At 41.4% G+C, this 17,957-nt stretch overlaps 1 protein-coding gene across 1 annotated transcript in view; it reads right to left on the bottom strand.

Annotated features, from left to right (window-relative positions):
- Positions 1-17,957, bottom strand: part of SEMA3C (semaphorin 3C) — a 159,080-nt gene that overhangs the window by 17,452 nt on the left and 123,671 nt on the right. Inside the window, exons 12-13 of the mRNA XM_034765654.1 lie at positions 12,767-12,989; positions 239-327 (exon numbers count right to left, since the gene is read on the bottom strand). Coding sequence (XP_034621545.1) covers positions 239-327; positions 12,767-12,989 — 312 coding nt within the window. The remainder of the gene's footprint in view (positions 1-238; positions 328-12,766; positions 12,990-17,957) is intronic.

The following is a 17,957-nucleotide window of genomic DNA, read 5'->3' as shown; positions in this document are numbered from 1 at the left end:
GATGACAACATAAGAAAAACAAGGCATTTGAATGCAGAAAAAAAGATTTAAGCCCATTTACACTCCACAATACACTAGACTCCACCTTATTCCTACTTCCTTCAGTTGGAGGGCATCAAGCTGACATTATTCTACTAATTTATTTGATCTTTTATCAAGTGCTAGTCACCCTTGCTTTAGACCAAAGTGTTTGTGTGAACATACATGTTGGAGGAATGAAAGGGGGAGCAAGACAAACCTGAAAAACCTCCAGTTCTTCTAAAATGAGCTCTCCACTTGCAGAAGAGTTGGTGGGTAGGACAACAACTTTCTGTACAGTCCCCTGATCTGGAACATAGAGAGAGGACAGATGAATTCTTACCAACTAGGAAAAAATATTAGAGGAAAAAGCATAATGGAGAGAAGGGTGGAAATGATTTTCATAAATTCATAGATTTAATGGAGGGACCATTCGATCATCTAAGTCTGACCCCCGTGTAGAACACAGACCACAGAACTTCATCCAGTTACTCCTGTAATGAGCCCAATAACTTTGTGTTTGATTTTAAAATATCTGTAATAAGTCTTTCTAGTGGGATTCATTCAAGCAGGCAATAGATGTATAAAGGGATTAGACTTTTCTCACTCAGTTTTTTGTTTAAGTCATGGTCAGATATTTATTTATTCATTCATTTATGTATTATTATTTTATAGCATCCATAAGTAACAGTCAGAATTAGGTCCCCGCTGTACTGGGCGCCATACAAACCCAGAGGAAGAGGCAGCCCCTGCCAAAAAAAGTTTACAATCTAAAAACACAAGAGAAACAAAGGAAAGGAGAAACGGATACAATGCCAAATGTTATGCGCAATTCATGGCAACATATAACAGAAACTAATAACATGTAAGCAAGCTGCATGGTACAAATTTCAGTGCAGGAATCAGTTTTAACGTGGGTGAGATGCAAGCCCTAGCCAGTATGGGTTGGTGTGCACCATCAATAATTGGGGCCTTATGTAGCAAAAGAAGCCACTTTTTCGATCCACATGGCAATAAAGGATATCCATGGGAAATGCACGAAAATTGCTCTCTCCACAGTGGCACCATAAAACACATAGTAGCATGTAGTCTCTGTCTCCAAAATCAATTTGCTAGCATTACATTTGAAATGGGGATTGTGGTGGGACTTGAAGGAGGGCAAGGTAGTGGCTTTATGGTTCAGGGAGGATGTTCAGGGATTGCTTCAGGAAGGATGTTCTGTGTGAAAGGGATGGCATGGAAGGCAGTGTATGAGGTGACAATATGATACAGGAACAGATAAAATGGGAGAGATTTTTATTATATTAATTATTATTAATTATTATTAGTAGTGTTACCATAGCACCCAGGGGCCTGTGTCATAGGCCCTAGAACACTGGAGTTCTGGTCTCCAAAGTAGGGACAAATGTATTGCATTTGATGCAGTGGAAAAGGCAGTGTCAGAAGATGGACTCAAAGGCCTGGTCTACACTAACCCCCCAATTCGAACTAAGGTACGTAACTTCAGCTACGTGAATAACGTAGCTGAAGTCGACGTACCTTAGTTCGAACTTACCGCGGTCCAGATGCGGCAGGCAGGCTCCCCTGTCGACTCCGCGTACTCCTTGCGCCGAGCAGGATTACCGGAGTCGATGGGGAGCACTTCTGGGTTCGATTTATCGCGTCCAGACAAGACACGATAAATCGAACCCAGAAGTTCGATTGCCAGCCACCGAACCAGCGCGTAAGTATAGACAAGCCCAAAGAAAGGTTTGAGATGGTAAGAGTGATAGATCAGAAAGATGATCTTAGCAGCTAATTTCATGCTGCTCAGCCAGGACTTTGTTGGCTCTTTAGAAAACCATGAGCCTTGGGCTACATCTACACTACGAGATAGGGGCGTGATTCCTCTGCTCATGTACACATAGCTTGTGCTGGCTCTCACAGAGCTAGTGTGAGAATGAACAGCAGAATAGCTGCTATTGCAACGCTGAGCTCTGCCGAGTAGGCACCTACCGGTTTCCGGTGGGTTGTATGCAGCAGCACTCAACTGTGCTTCCGCTGCCTCTACCTGGGCTACTGAGGCTAGTGTGTAATTTATACTCATGCTAGTTTGAAGACAGCTAGCACAAATATGTGTACATGAGCAAGGGAATCACACCTCTATCTCGTAGTGTAGACATAGCCTTGGATGAAAAAAGGGCAATGGGCATAGGTGCTGGAACTAGCGTGCAGGGGAGGCTGCAGCACCTCCTGGCTTGAAGTGGTTTCCATCACATACAGGGTTTACAGTTTGGTTCAATGGCTCTCAGCACCCCCACTATACAAATGATTCCAGCACCTATGGCTATGGGTTCCTCTTGTCAGGAAGGACTAGAACTCAGACTGACTATAACAAACCTATTTGTCAGAGAGGAGCAAGATTAAAGAGTTTGTATCCCCCTTTTGTCATGAAATGTTTCAATAATAATGTTGAATTGAGCAGGTCAGTAAAATGTTAGAGCTGCCGTGTGTGTGTACGCGCGCGAGCTCATTTCTGCCTGTAGGGAGGTGATCTGAGCTTCCCATCAGGCAATCTATGATGTTGACAGAAGAAAGCAAAAGCGGGAGACTTGTGATTTTGTTTTTAAGGTCAGTGACTACATTCCATAGCTGGAGTTAGAATGCAAGTTGGTTGGTATAAATAATTTAAATCATTCTTTTTCCCCCAGTGTAAGGCAGCAGATAGGCATACTTTGGCTTCAAAATAAAGAATTGTACTCATGTATAATAATCCTGACCACACACCTAAACCACACTGTTGTTTTTTAACATTAAATCAAGAAACCTAAAGCAGCCAAGATATAAAAAAAATGTATAGCTATCAACTGTACATGCTCAGCAAATGTTAGCCATGAATATTTCATGAGTATTTGTTCTATGGTTATCGTCCTCATTATGCAATGACATGATAAACCAGTTCTTTCAGAAGAAACTTTCTTGAAACTAAATCTTTTGACAGTACCCCAGTGGTCTGGACAGGGTGCCAGCATTAGCAAAACTGTGAGGACCTGAAACAGATTTACTGGCTGCCAGGATCTACATGATCCCTAAACTCCCGGAGTATTGTGGAATGTCCTTCCATGAAGCTGAGATGAAGAGCACGTGTGTGTGTGGATAAGGCACCAGCCTTTACCTCTATAAAGCCAGTCAAGTAGTCATGAATACGTGTGGCTTGTACACATAGCCTGTCTCTACTCCCTCTCTTTCTTACCTCCCTTCACAGCATTGTGTTATGACTCTTCTCCAGCAATGTTCTTTGTTCCCTCAATATCAGGATATACAATATCCTGGTGGGGAGGAGTTGCTGATTGTCATGAATTTTGGAATACACTCTCAACTGCCTGTCCTGTGTCATCTAAACCTCACTTACAGGATATAAAATACTCAAACGCACATTGGTACAGACCCTTCCCATCCTCACACGTGCAATGTGGGTCTGACCCATACAAAAGTAAGTGTGTTTCAACTATGTAGCAATCCATGCCACGCGTTTAAAACTGTAAACTGGTCTTCAATGCACAAACCCAGAAACGGGATGCTGAAATTAGAACTTACAGTAGGAGACCAGCATGGGCATTTACATAACTAAGCACTGATATGAGCACACAAATTCAGATACTTGTGTCCTTATAAGGAACTCCACATCTGAAAACTGAATCATTAGCTGCTGCAAATCCTTGATAAAACAGGGCAAGCGGACAGTATTTCCCATATGCATCTCAACTTATTGCCTGTTGTCGCAATATTATTTTAACATGACAAGCCAGATCCTTGTCTCCAGATACATTCCCTTTCATAAGGAATCCCCACACCACTCTACTGTGCTTACTAGTCCTGCTATAATATTTCAAGATATTTTATGCAATGTAAAGCATGACAGTGGAAAATTGCTCATTAAAAAATTTTTATGCAAGGAGTAACCTTGGCCGGTAGGCTGTTCCCAACAATACACAATAACACCAGTTTTACTGTTATTGTTCAATCTTTTCCTTGGTAAGTGAAACAAAAATAATGGTCCCCAGATGGCTTTCCTAGTCCCTTTTCCAAAATGTTTAGCTCTCTAAACTATAAGAACAGTGGTTGTCAAACAAGTGCACTTCTACATATTCATCTCAGAATAACTACATTTGAGTTTTGTTGCAAATCTTATTTGTTAACTTCTGTTAATGGAATTAAATTCCTGGGTCAAAAGGAAAGATGGAAAGGATCTGGCAAAATAGTAATGGACACAAGAGGTATGCCAAATTACATACAGTCTGATGTGTTTTCCAGTTCATTATTGTTCTGCAAGCAAGATACAAGAGGACACAGAATGAATGTAAGTCATTTATGTTCACAACAAGATCCTATAAAAATCAAACAAGTAGAGGGACAATTTCCTTCCCGGAGTAACTCTACTGACTTCCCTAGAGTCACTCCAAAAATGAATTTGACAAAGAATGTGTTAGTTCTACTAAATTAGGAGACAAGCCATTGTGTCTGCTAAACACTAGAATATACCTAGCTACATGGCAGACATATGCCTTTCATTGGTCTCTCTGTAGGTAATACACAACACTTGACCTTACTACAGTAGGTGTCAATACCCATGTTGTAACAGAGAGAAAAAGAGAGAGCCAAGGAGAGGAGAGATCTGGCTGAGCTCTAGGTGGGTGCAGCCTTAGTTCAAATAGGTGGTCTATTGGTTGAGCTCTGTAGAATGTGAACCAAAAAGGAGTCTTTTCCCAGCTGAGACCATAGGAGCTACAATATATTAAGCTTCTGTCATCTGGAAGTTACTCTTTGCATGATAAGATAATTTGAGTTCCTAGCTCCCCACTTATTTTTTTCTTTTTTTAAAGCAGATTCTCATTTATACATTACTTTTCCCTTCAACGGCCTCTTTGGTCTCCTGCTATAGTTTGTTAAACATGTGGCCTTTACGCTACACAGTGAAACACTGTTTTATACTTTTTTTCCTCTGTCTTGTTCCACAATTTCCAGTGGACAAAATTCTGAGAGTTTCTGAGCACTTGCAAATTCCTCTGACATCAGCACCTCTCAGGATCTGGCCCATAGCTTCACATGACAGATCTCTTCTCTCCTTACCTCTCTCTGTACAACATGGGTATTATCACCTACTGTAGCAAGGTCAAATACTGTATATTAGCTTCTTTCGAATGCAGACAAAACTCTTGGAATGATAAACTTTAATCCCTAATCGAGACCTGATAACTTCCATTACCGACTAGTGACATTCACCCTTTCTTTGGAGACTACAGCCACATAAACTAATAAAGAAAGCTGCTATGATTGCTTTCCTGCCCCACAGTTAATAGTATCCTAGCCACAGATAATCATTGGCATTGGCATTATATAACCCACTGGTCAGTGTGCATTATGGGTACCTCCAAGTCCCTTGTTCAATGTCTGGTATGTTGACCAACATAGCAGCTATCTCAGTAGCACTTTCTGGAAATACTGAGTTAAGTTCCAAAGATGAAGCAGTATTTTTATTTAGAGAGCAGGTACAGGGCTGGGGAAAACCCACCAACTTTAGTTTGCACAGGTTTCAGTGAACCTTACAAGGCTGACCCATAAGCTTTGCTTTGAGTTTGGGGTTAATTTAAATTCCAAAATATAAATTAAACTCTTAAATAATTTGGAACAAAGTAATCACGTACATAGAGCCTGACCCAAAGCCTAATGAAGTCAATATAAAGACTCCTATTGGATTAGGCCTATAGTTAACCTATTTAACAACATGATCTTATTACTATTAACCTCATTCTCCCTTCCCCTTCTCTTCTATTGTTTTTCACACTCACATCAGCATGGGGATCATGTCTTCCTCTGTGTTTGTACAGTGCTCAGCACACTAGGGGTCTCGGTCCTGACCGAGGCCTCTGGGCAACCATAATACAAATAATAAATAGTGAGAGAATGCAATTTCTTTCATGCCAAACCTTCTCAAACAACACAGGTTTCAAAGTTTGACTTGAACTCGAATGTTACTGGGATCACTTCTGTTACATATGAGAGATTGGAAAGAGTGAACAGCATGAGGAGAAAGAGCAAACATCCCCTAGGCTTGGAAATTGAGCAGAGAGTAGACAGAGTGGAAAACAAACAGAGAGAGAGAGACTGTGAAGAAAGGAACACAGAGAGAGGAAGAGAACAATGTGAATGAAAAAATAAATAAGGTGCAAGATCCTCCGGTGGTGCAAATCAGCAGATTCCTGTAGAAGCCAGTTGAGCTATGCCTGCTTACACCAGCTGATGACCTGGCCCACAGTGTATAACAAAGGAGGTAAAAAATAATGAATATTGATATCTATTGCAGATCTGTTTGGCTGAAATACAGTGGATTGAACAGAAGAGATTTGAGTTTACATCTCTCTTTCCAAATTACCACCAACCGTTCTTTTCCACAATGACCATTGTAGCTCAGTATTGCCAACTTCAAAGAAAGACTTAGAACAAACAAACAACAATCCCAGAAAAAAACAACAAATCAAAGGGCTGGCTGTCCACATCCTCAAAACCACCATCACAGTTGACACTAACTGCAACCGTGCTAAACATCTTACGGAGAGGGCTCCTCCTTTGAGGGGGTCCCTCATGTTGAAGCATGAGGAAGATTGGTGGGGCAGCGTGAGAAAACCTGTAGTGCTTTTGCCCTGGTTGTACCTGTAGCAGGGGGAGATGGAGTCTGTGAACTCATGCTTTAAGGTCGTTGATTGGGCACATTTCATAAGCATTACATTGACTTGAAATAAATAAATAAAAAGAAAAGAATAAGTTGTCCATGATGCCCAAACTCTCTTTGTGTGAAACCCTTTCAGTCATGGGACAGCACGTGAGATTCTGAGATGAATGATTGTACTGCTTAGCAGTTAAAGCTAAGGACTGACAGGGCTCTCTCTTTCTGGCTCTGTCACTGTTTTGCTGCATGGCCTGGTCAAAGTTACTTAACTGTTCTATGTCTCAGTGTACCCCATCTTGAAATGGATATAATACTTGGTCAGCTTATGGACTTGCTGTGAAACGTAATGAACAGTCTGTAAAGCATTTTGAGGTCTCTCCCAAAGAGCAATTCGTAAGTGCAAAGAATTATTGGGCTAACTATTTAGATCTTCACTCAGTATCTACTGTGACAGACCCAGACCAGTGGGGTACAGGAGTCTGGTAGAGGGCAAATATACTGGTCACTGGATGAGTAGTTTTCTGTTCCCTGAGTGACCAGAGCAGGGGCTGCACTAGAGTAATCAGGAACCTGCTAGAACCAGTTAAGGCAGGCAGGCTAATTAAGACACCTGGAGCCAATTAAGAAGAAGCTGCTAGAATCAATTAAGGCAGGCTAATCAGGGCACCTAGGAATTAAAAGGAGCTCACTTCAGTTTGTGGTGTGAGTGTGAGGAGCTGGGAGCAAGAGGTGCAAGGAGCTGAGAGTGAGAGGGTGAGGGTGTGCTGCTGGAGGACTGAGGAGTACAAGCATTATCAGACACCAGGAGGAAGGTCCTGTGGTGAGAATAAGGAAGGTATTTGGAGGAGGCCATGGAGAAATAGCCCAGGGAGTTGTAGCTGTCATACAGCTGTTACAGGAGGCACTATAGTCAGCTGCAGTCCACACGGCCCTGGACTGGAACCCAGAGTAGAGGGCGGGCCTAGGTTCCCCCCAAACTTCCCAATTGACCTGGACTGTGGGTTCTTCCAGAGGGGAAGGTCTCTGGGCTGTTCCCCAACCCACATGGTGAATCTCTGAGGCAAGAAAATCTGCCAATAAGTGCAGGACCCACCAAGATAGAGGAGAAACTTTGTCACACTAATCATTCCATTTCCATGAAAATTTGAGTAAGAACTGAGTAGGGATCTCAGGATACAGACCTTGGGGGGGAATTTGCAACTCCTAAAATGGCTGTAAGGGTAAAAAAGCTTTGGAGGAGATGATCATCATAACACTTCAAATGATTCACTCAATATGCCTGAGTGGCTAGGGGGAACCAGGCTGCCTTTAGTATCACTCTTGTGTAAAACCTTCTTCCAGAGTGCAAAGACAGAACTCGAACTAGTGAATTTAATGCTTGCTTTTCTGACCAGATTATCTAGCTCTGTAACAATCTGTAGTTCATTACATATTATGGGTTATTCCATTGCTGGATACTATTGTTGTTAGCGAGAGTTAGTCTTCCAAAAAGATAGCCATCATGTAACACTGCAAGAGCAAGTACTCCAGGGATTTAGTCACATATGTGGCATCCATATTTTAACCTCATGCTCTGAAAGTGCTAAGTGCAACCAGTCTTTCAAATGATGGGTTCAAACAATTGGACCAGAGAAGGAAAGATAATTAGAAACACTGAACAAACACACACAACCGTAGACATTGGAGACAAAACCACATGCACACGGCCCAACTTAAACATAGGAAACTGTGCTAAATCATCCTGAAATCTGAAACACCTTCTACAGTAGTAATTTAGCCCCGTTTTCAAAAGCTGCATGACATCGTGCCTTACAGGAGCCGAGAAAGCTCTTAAGGATGGCCAGTGATTGCTGAATGTGCCTGAACCTGACATGGATATTTAAATATTTTCATAACAGTAACAACAATAAAGAAAGCATGTAGAGTCCAAGGATTGCACAATCTGGTGCACTCTGTACAAAGACTTTGGAAGTGCAAATGGTAGGTCGCAAACTTAAAAAATAAATATTAATCTCAAGAAAACGCCTGCATGCTGCTTTGCTGCTTTTCTTAAACAAATGGAAAACAACCTACCAGGGGATAAAGTGGAGAATTTGGAGGCTTGAGACATGGAGTAATGTAATTACAATAAAATGCAAGGGAAACGAAATGCTTTATGAGCTGCAAAACTAGACAAGCGGAGAAGCAGAGTAAGTGAAGAAGAGATCTAAATCCAAGGTCTTGACCAGACGACATAGAGGAAAGGGTATTAGCCTCATTGTCGTTGCCAAATATGCAAATGGGTAATTACACTATGACCAGCTAATTACAGCTGTGGTTTCTATTGGGATGATAAGGTATTCTACACTTGTCTATCTACCGCTAAACTGTTGCTGCTTTTCACCCCACAGGCACCTCCATTTCAGTGGTGAATGTAGAGATCCCCATTGTGTCAAGCCTTCGCATCAACCTGGCAGGTTTTGTAAAGTGCTTTGGGATTCTTCAAGACGAAAGGCACAGCGTAAATGCGAGATCATTATCATTAGAAAAGCTGTGTGTAATGTTTCAAGAACAATGTCAGTCTATGGGATTTATTTCACTAGTCATGTAGCTTAGAAAAGAAGTACTGTACTGAAATTAACTCTTGGCCAGGAACAGTTGCAGTGAGTTTGACATGCCTGGCTGGGGGGAGCAAAGGAAATATTACATTTATTTCACGTTAATGTAAAAAAAGACATGGCTGTCTGTACCCTTCCTGTGCCATGGCTACATGATGAAAAATACAGGGGTTCCTAGAGCTACTTTTGTTATCGTTCATTTGCACTCAGGAACTGATTTACTACTGAGAATCTCATGGAGGAGGAGGGGGGAAGCGAAACATTTTTTGTGCTCTGCATCTGGCAAGACATAAAACACTCCAATTTGCAGCATGAGACAGGTCACTGACAGTGACAGACGTGACTGGCAACATCTCAGTTCAGCAGCAGTAACTAAGCTTCAGAGACTGAGTGTAATTGTCACCAGGTGACAAATCCCATTCTCCACTGCTGAGGGGCTCAGGGCTCCCAAGAAATTATCAAATGAAACTCTGTTATACAATGTGCGTTTTGCATTTTCCAGGATGAACTTACATAAAAGGAAACCCCCTCTGCATTTCTTCTGACTGTTAATATCTTTATCAAATCCTCCTGAGTCTCACAGAAAGCACAGAGCCAAGGAAAAGGGTAAAGAGTCTTTCCTCACAGAAACAGAAACTCGATCATTTGTATTTACAAGGGTTGAGAGGCACTGTACCTATGTCATATCTGTTTATTTTACGACAGGGCTATGAAGCTATTAGCATCTTAGGAAGAATCTCTGCATCACCCAGGAATTGTAACATCCCAAAAAATAGATTAGCAGAAATTATAAATAGTACATATCACAGGGCATCAAGTCTATTATTTCAGTAGTTGTGGCTCTAATCTTAACTCTTTGAGATAGTGCACTATATTGGATTTCATAGAATCATAGAACCATAGGGTTAGAAGGTCCTGCAAGGAGGGTGTGCTGGCAGATTATAGAACGAAAACAAACACATATAACCAGCCCAGATAATTTAGTACTTTTAATGAGCCACCTGCTCATTGTTTATCCATGGCTGAGTCACTTAGCTGCTCTCTGTGATGCCTAACCAACCTATATAATGAGGTTGCCTGTACTTATTCCCCTCAATGGAATCTGATGAGGAGTAATTTGCTAATATTCAGTAGTTGACTTTGAGACTTGATCCAGCTCCCACTTCAAGTCACTGGGAGTATTTTTTATTGACTCAAGTTGGATTGGGTCCTAAGTTATTGTTCATCATTAAAACCTGTGACATCATTAATGAGTTTCAGTTTAATAAAGTTAGTAAAGTACTTTGAGAACCTGAGGTGAAAAGAACCATTGAAATGCTAAATATCATTATTGTCCAAAGCTTCAAACATGTAAGGCACTTTATATGTACAGCACATTATTCATTATTATTACTACTACGTATTTTGTAACTGATATAACAAGTACCTTGTGTTAGCTGGAGACTTATATGGCTTGGCTTCTTAATTAATCTTTAGCTGTATTTTTTTCTCTAGTTAAAAAAAATCATATGTTTAGACAAATGATACTAGTTTAAAAACTATACTGACATTTAAATGTTCATTTGAAAGCTCTATTCTTGCATGCCAAAGTATTTGTGTGGTTAAAAACAGTGAATTGGCACGGAGAAGCTATGTTGGTAGAAGACCAAGATTTTTTTGTTTGTTTGTTTAGACATGGCTGATGCTAATCCATGAGAACAATAAGTAGGGAGGGCACGTATAAGCGTTCCTCTAGAGATTTCCACAGTAGCATGCACAGCACCCTTCTTTGCTTCTTCCATAGGAAAGGCAATATAGGACCTACTGTGTCAAATTAAACCCTGAAGGATCCAAAGGTCCCGGGTTGTCATTGGATTCACTAGGCCTACTAGTAATGCTGATACTTGCTAGGAAAAAAGGTGTCTTAATTAGTAATTAGTTTCTTATTTAGTCTGATGACCTGACAACTAAAGCAAAGCCGAGAGATCTTAAGGCAATTTTAAAACTAATTTTGCATCAGATGGCCAAGAAAAATAAAAGTGCCCAGATCCAAAGCTCACTAAATTCTTACTGTAATTCAATACCCAAAGCTCTATGCCTCTTCTATCACTGCCATGCCTTACAATGATGTACACTAGCCACTAGAGAGAGTGAGTGTCATTCTGATGAATCATGACATAGTGAATGGAGGCCGTGGTGATGGTTTGCCATGGGAACAATAACAGAGCTTTTCTGTATTCTTATTTCCTTTGGTGGTTGGGGACTTGCTTTAAGAAGAGTGAAGAGAGTTTCTTTTAATCCGCTCCTCATAAAAGTCTGGCGATTTGAAAGATTTTTAGCCTTGGCTTCCTGAGTCTAATACAAGGATGGTAATTCCCAAACCCATGTGGTCTAAATGGTAGTTTGTTGGCAGAAACAGTAGTTCCACATCTCTATAAGACTTGTCTGATGTTCAGAGACAAACCTGTTCTCATAGAATTATCTGCCTTATTTTTAGTTGAAACTGCTCTGTTCTAACAAATAGAATCAAGAAGACTGGATTGTAGTTTATCAGAGCTCCAGTCCCCAAGCCCTTCACAAGCACAGCCCCCCACTAAGTCAATGGCAGTTCCAGATGCAGAGGGCTTTCAGGATCCAGCCCTAGATCATCTACTTCAGTCAATTTCCCTGACACTGATTGATTGTTCTCTGCAATTCCAATCATGTCCCAATAAATTTGAAAAGTAAATTGGATCACTATCCTCTAACCTTACAGTTCTTAGTGAAAATCACTAGACTTGTCAGTTACACTGGTGTCAGTTCAGTACATCCATTGACTTCAATGGAATTGCTACAGATCCACACTGGTGTAACTGAGAGCAGAATTTGGTTTGTTATGTTATAAAGGAAATATTTGTAATCATTGAATCAGACTTAGAAAGTCCTACAACACAGTCCCACTAGAACTACAGTTTTCCTTTTCTATTTGCTAAAACCCTCTATATTTTTACATTACTGTGAAGTTATTTCTGCCCCTGTAACTTTCTGGCCAAGTTACCATTCTTTTCACAGGCACTTTACCTCATATGATGATCACAATTAATAATAATACAATGTCAGATTCCCATATTCCTACTCCTGGAAAATAGTACATTAATCCATGAAAGTTAATGGTACTACTCATGGGTATGATGCTACTCAGGGTGAGTAAATCTAGACCATACATTGCACACAACAAAGTTGGTTTTTGTTGCTGATGAGAACCATTCTATTTTTTACCATAAATATTCATTTTATTTTCTTTGTATTTTTGTTCTGATTATAGCTCTTAAAACATATTTGTATATATAGTAATTATGTTTTAATAAGCACTTATGAAGACAATAGGCTGTACAGGGTTTGGAGTTGACTAAAAACTACAATGCAGTACATAAAAGTTAAATAAATAAAATAATTCCATGCATATCTGCTGTTGAGTGCAGCTTACCTGTTCCAAGAAATAAGACATGGTATCGTCCGTCAGCAGCATTAACTCGGTCCACTGCTATCTTTGTATACTTGTAGTCTGTTCCTGTCCGAATGATTAATGGCCTTTTGTGTATTGGGTAAATGGGATTGAACATCAAGGGGTGATTCCTAATAAAGGTCACAACGTCGTCGGGGAATTCCTTGGTTGTCCGCATGTTGGGTGTAAAGGCTCCTCCAGGACACTGTGAGGAAGCATTCATAATAATGCTTAACAATGCATAGCATCTATCAAGGATATTTTGTCTTCAATCTATCCACAAACATTGACTGATGTTCAGATGACATGGTAACATTTTTTGAAAAAACACTTCATACTCCATGTGAAAATGATTATATTTATATAATGGAAAAGCTGTACGCTAATAACTATGTCTATAAACCGCCCTCACTTGGGACAAAACAAACAAACATATTTGTGTGTTGTTAAAAGCTAGGCTGATGGCAATGCTCCATGCTTGGGGGGCCTTATTTTTGCATTCCTTGAGCTCCCAAAGTTCTCACTGCAAAGAATGCAAGTGACTGCTAAGGGGAAAGATACAAAGATCTTGCCTCTGTATAGTACAAAAATAGATGTAAAGGCCAACAGGTATATTTAGATGCCTAACTAGGTACCTACCTCTGCTGTATGTTATAATTGTTCAGTGCACATAGGGCTAGATTTGGACAAACCCTGTGCAAATGCACAAGAAGGGAGAAAATGCAAGGAGCCTTCCCAGATCCTTTGAGACTCTACATGAGTTCCTAGGGTAGCCTAACCCCGGTGTGAGAAGCCTCACTGCAAAGCCATTCCTGTGTTACTGTGTCCTCACTGGTTCTGTGCTCACGTGTGTATTTCACTAGGACTTCTGGTGCAATAAGCTGAGCCATGCTGTATTTCTTTCCCAGTGACTCGTGAGAGAACTGGGCGGACAAGGAGACTGGTGGAAGGCACTGGAGGTATTACACCCACCCTCAGCCCACAGGTGAGTTAGCCTGCATCCTTACTGCAAAGTGGGTAGGTACCCAGCCCGAATGGAAACAGTATCTGGGCTTTAACCCACACCCCCAGCCAGGACAGTTAACTCGGGTTGAAAGCACTACTGAAAGCTAAGAATGTGTTTACGTGTTTTCCTGAATCAGGCTCAAATTTCGGCTTGCTGCACACAACTTATGTAAACAAGTGACATGGCCACACCCCTGCCCTGCACCTATCTATGTTACCATTGGAAGAGTCACCTACAATACACTGCTGCATAGCACAGGGTTTACAAGGCAGCTTCTGTGCAGTTCATCTAGCTCTGGAGTTCTGCTGCTTTTAAGGCCCTGTAAAATGTGAGGAGGTCCGGATTTGACCCTATATCTCATCAAGGCATGAAGAGACATTTGACAGGTAAATTCTGAGCCAGGGGTTTGTCAGAAGAATCTGTAGCTTTCTGTAGAGTGCTAGGAAAAGGCCTTACAATGACCCTGTCCTCCAAAGCCCCACAAATTTTCCAAGCTATCCAGCTGTCAGGGACGGCTCCAGGCACCAGCTTGGCAAGCAGGTGCTTGGGGCGGCCACTCCGGAGAGGGGTGGCAGGTCCAGCTATTCGGTGGCAATTTGGCGGACAGTCCCTCACTCCCGCTCGGAGCGAAGGACTTTCCGCCGAATTGCCGCCGCAGATCACGATCGCAGCTTTTTTTTTTTTTTGTGGCTGCTTGGGGCGGCCAAAACCCTGGAGCCGGCCCTGCCAGCTGTGAAGGTTCAACTCCAATATAGAAATCTGTGCTGTGCAGGGACTTCTCTCAGCCCCAGCGAACTCCTTCACTTCCTGCTGCTCTAGAACTCTATTGGCTTACTGTAGCTCATGGGCCTTTCATTTTCCAGGAAACGCAGGGCAAATTTCAGAAATGTGTAACTAGTACTGACAAACAGGGATGGCTACAGGCTTTTGAGGGCTCCAAGTAAGGTGATTCTTGGCAAGGAACCCCAAAACTCAAAGGCACTCCCAGATCTATGTCAGAGAGCCCCCTCCCCACCTGCATCCTAGACCAATATCACCTGTCCTTGCACTCCTTCCTTAGAAGACAGGTACCTTTTCTGTCTTCTAGACCAGATTTCCCAGATGCTAGAAGTGGACAACAGGGGATAGATCACTTGATAATTGCCTGTTCTGTTCATCCCCCGTGAAGCAGCTGGCATTGGCCATTGCTGGAAGACAGGAGAGTGGGTTGGATGGACCATTGGTCTGACCCAGTATGGCCATTCGTATGTTCCCCACCTTCCTGCCTCACAGATCCTAGGCCATCTTCCTGTGTATTCCCAGATTCAACTGTCCCTATTTATTCCTACCCTGGCATATAAATCCTCATGAATTGCAGCTGGATAATTAGATGTTTCAGGCATGTCCCAGACATCCTTCTTGGACCAGTTCATTGCCTCTATTACCAACCTAAAAACCCATGTCATGAAAATTATTCCTTTAGCCATGAAGGACTGGACTCAGAAAGCTTCATCGCTTGTGTCTCTCCGCTGCCAAACAGAGAAGTCACTGAAGAACAACATGAGCTGTTCCCTTCCTCAGAGACTTGAGTGTACCTCTGCTGCACTCACCACCCTACAGATGATTTAACCATATGGTGACTGCACTCACAGTACGTTTTGCACCCTCAAGCCTGCTGGGCCCACACATTAGAGATGAACTAAAGGAAGAGAGGAACCCTTTGGTTTGTAGTACATTCTTCAACAAGCTATGGGTACAAAAATATTTCTGTAAAGTCTGGATAATGGAAACAACCCTTAAACAGCTCTGAGTGTAGTAGGAAGCTGCCAATTATGTCATAAAAGTTTTTCCATAAGTAATTTTAGTTTGTGGAAGAAATAAGAAATGATTGGTATGTAGTAAAGGGGCAGCCAGAGACTGGAGAGTCTGACGGTGGCCTAGCGAATGCATTACTTTATTTAATTCCATTTAAGCTATGCTGAAGCATTTGTGATGTTTACAGTTACAGCATTTTGGCTGATTGTAAGTGCATTTATATCAAAATGTTTAATTTGAAAGATCTATTTACGCAAGTGGAACATATGATTTGCCATATTGGGTCAGATTGCTTGTCCTTCTGATCTAGCATCCTGGTAGTGACTGATATCGATGTTCAGCAGGAAAGAGGCTCCTAACCCAGAATGCATTTTAGCCAAACTTTTTGAACTTGGATGCCCAAAAGTAGGCATTTGAATATACATTTAAGCTTCTAAATAAAAGTGGTCATATTTTCAAAAGCGCTGCACCTACACTGACTTCAGTGGGAAATAGAATTTAACCCTTAATCCTTCCATGATGTCAAAGACAGAATCTTCTGCCAATGGAGAAGAGCAGAGATAAGCTACAGAAATCTCATGTCAGAAAATGTTTTGTTTAGTGACTGTGATGAAGTAGGGTGGTTTGCGGAGAAGCATCAGGGGAACAGATGAGAGGATAAGGCAGTTTCACATGATAAGGATGCAGAGTTTAGTCAAATTTGATGAGATTATTGTCCTGATTTGAACTGGATTGGATTATGCAGAACAATGGAGGTACCATGGGAATTGGCTGACATGACAACGGAAAATCAGTGACACGCTTCCTTGTGTGTTTGTGTAATGGCTTGTTAAAAGACTTTTGTGTAGAAGAATTTGGAGAGTCTTGGGGAAAGAATATTAGAGTCCAGTCATGTCTTGTCTTGGAAAAACTGGCAGCATAAGGGGGAAAATTTGGCTGAATGCTCAACATGGGGTGATTTGGATAGCTGTTCTCATGGCCTTCTCTGAACTACTACCCGGCTACTTGAGGTTTGGATTTGACCCGAAGAAAAAATATAGGGATGAGTTCCAGTCAAAAGATTCAGATCCAACTGTCCAATCCCCTAGAAATGTGCAGAGCTTTGGTTTTAACATTCCAGTTTTGTCACTAATCATGTCCTTATATTATACTATCTATTTTCGCCTTTCTTTATTAATGTACCAAACCATCTTTCTGGCTTTTCTTTTCATTGCAGCTTCACACTTTGCAGGTATTAATGCAAATACTGAGGTGTCCATAACAATCCCCAAGAATCTTTCTTCTCAGGATCCTTCAAACTCAGAGCCCATCAGCATGTCTGATAACTTTAGACAATTTTTGCCACTATGTAAAGCCTAATTCTAAGTTAAATTTTCCTTTCCTTTGTGTTGCCTGATCCCTTACTGTGTTTAGCCCCATTTGGAATACTTCACAAGCCTTCATAAGATGAACCAAGAATAACATGGCAGTGGTTGAAAAAATACATAAATACAATACTCCTGAAGCAGCAAGAAACACTGAAATGTGACTAATCACCAGAGCATGAAACTTCCTGGTTAAATGAGCCATTTATTTTATATTTTCATACACAGTAAAATTAAAGCAACAGTGAACTCAGGCGATTAAGACTGTTTGAATTAATCACAAGCAAGAATGCTACCATTCAACCACAGCGGAACATCAGGTATTTATTAACAAACTCTGAAAAGATTTTGTGATATGAAAGGCCTAAATCTGACAGCCAGTAATATCATAAGAGGCTGAACTGATATTCCCGAAGCTACAAAGAATTACATTTCTCTTGTCCTTGGGACTTTTATTTTTGCAAATCCCAGGTGTAGTTGTAACCCACACACCTCCTGGGTGCGGTGTTCTGTCCCATCTAGTGGCACTGGGACCACTTAGAGAGAGAGAGAGAAAGATGTAGAGGCTCAGGCGCTAAGCTCCAGAGTCCTCAATTCAATCCTGCCCGCTGACAACCGGGGTCTGTCGGCGTTACACAATCACTACTGTTATATTATACTGGGCTAATCAATTTCTGTGTTTTGGTCACCATCAGTATCAGCTATTATGCTTCAGTTCTAAGTTTATCTACAATGCTCTCATAGGTAATTAACCGCATGAACGATCATCGCTAATAAAGGTATTTTCATTTGTCAATTCAGAAGCAATGAAAGGTTGCTATGGTGCCAATATCTAAGAGCTGAGATGTTCATCACAAATATGATACAACAAGCAGATGCTTCTAAAGTTATGAACAGAGTATGAGGGTTTTTCTGGAGAGGAGAACAGCATGGGACAGTTTAAGCCACAGTGCACAGGGTTGCCTGACAAGGCTACAGAGTCCCCTGAGGCCTGTACAGGGATTGGAGC

This window comes from Trachemys scripta, chromosome 1 (genome assembly GCF_013100865.1).
Source record: "Trachemys scripta elegans isolate TJP31775 chromosome 1, CAS_Tse_1.0, whole genome shotgun sequence".
Taxonomy (NCBI): Eukaryota; Metazoa; Chordata; order Testudines; family Emydidae; genus Trachemys; species Trachemys scripta.
The sequence above is the reverse complement of the archived record's forward strand: the minus strand, read 5'-3'. Positions and strand labels throughout refer to the sequence as shown.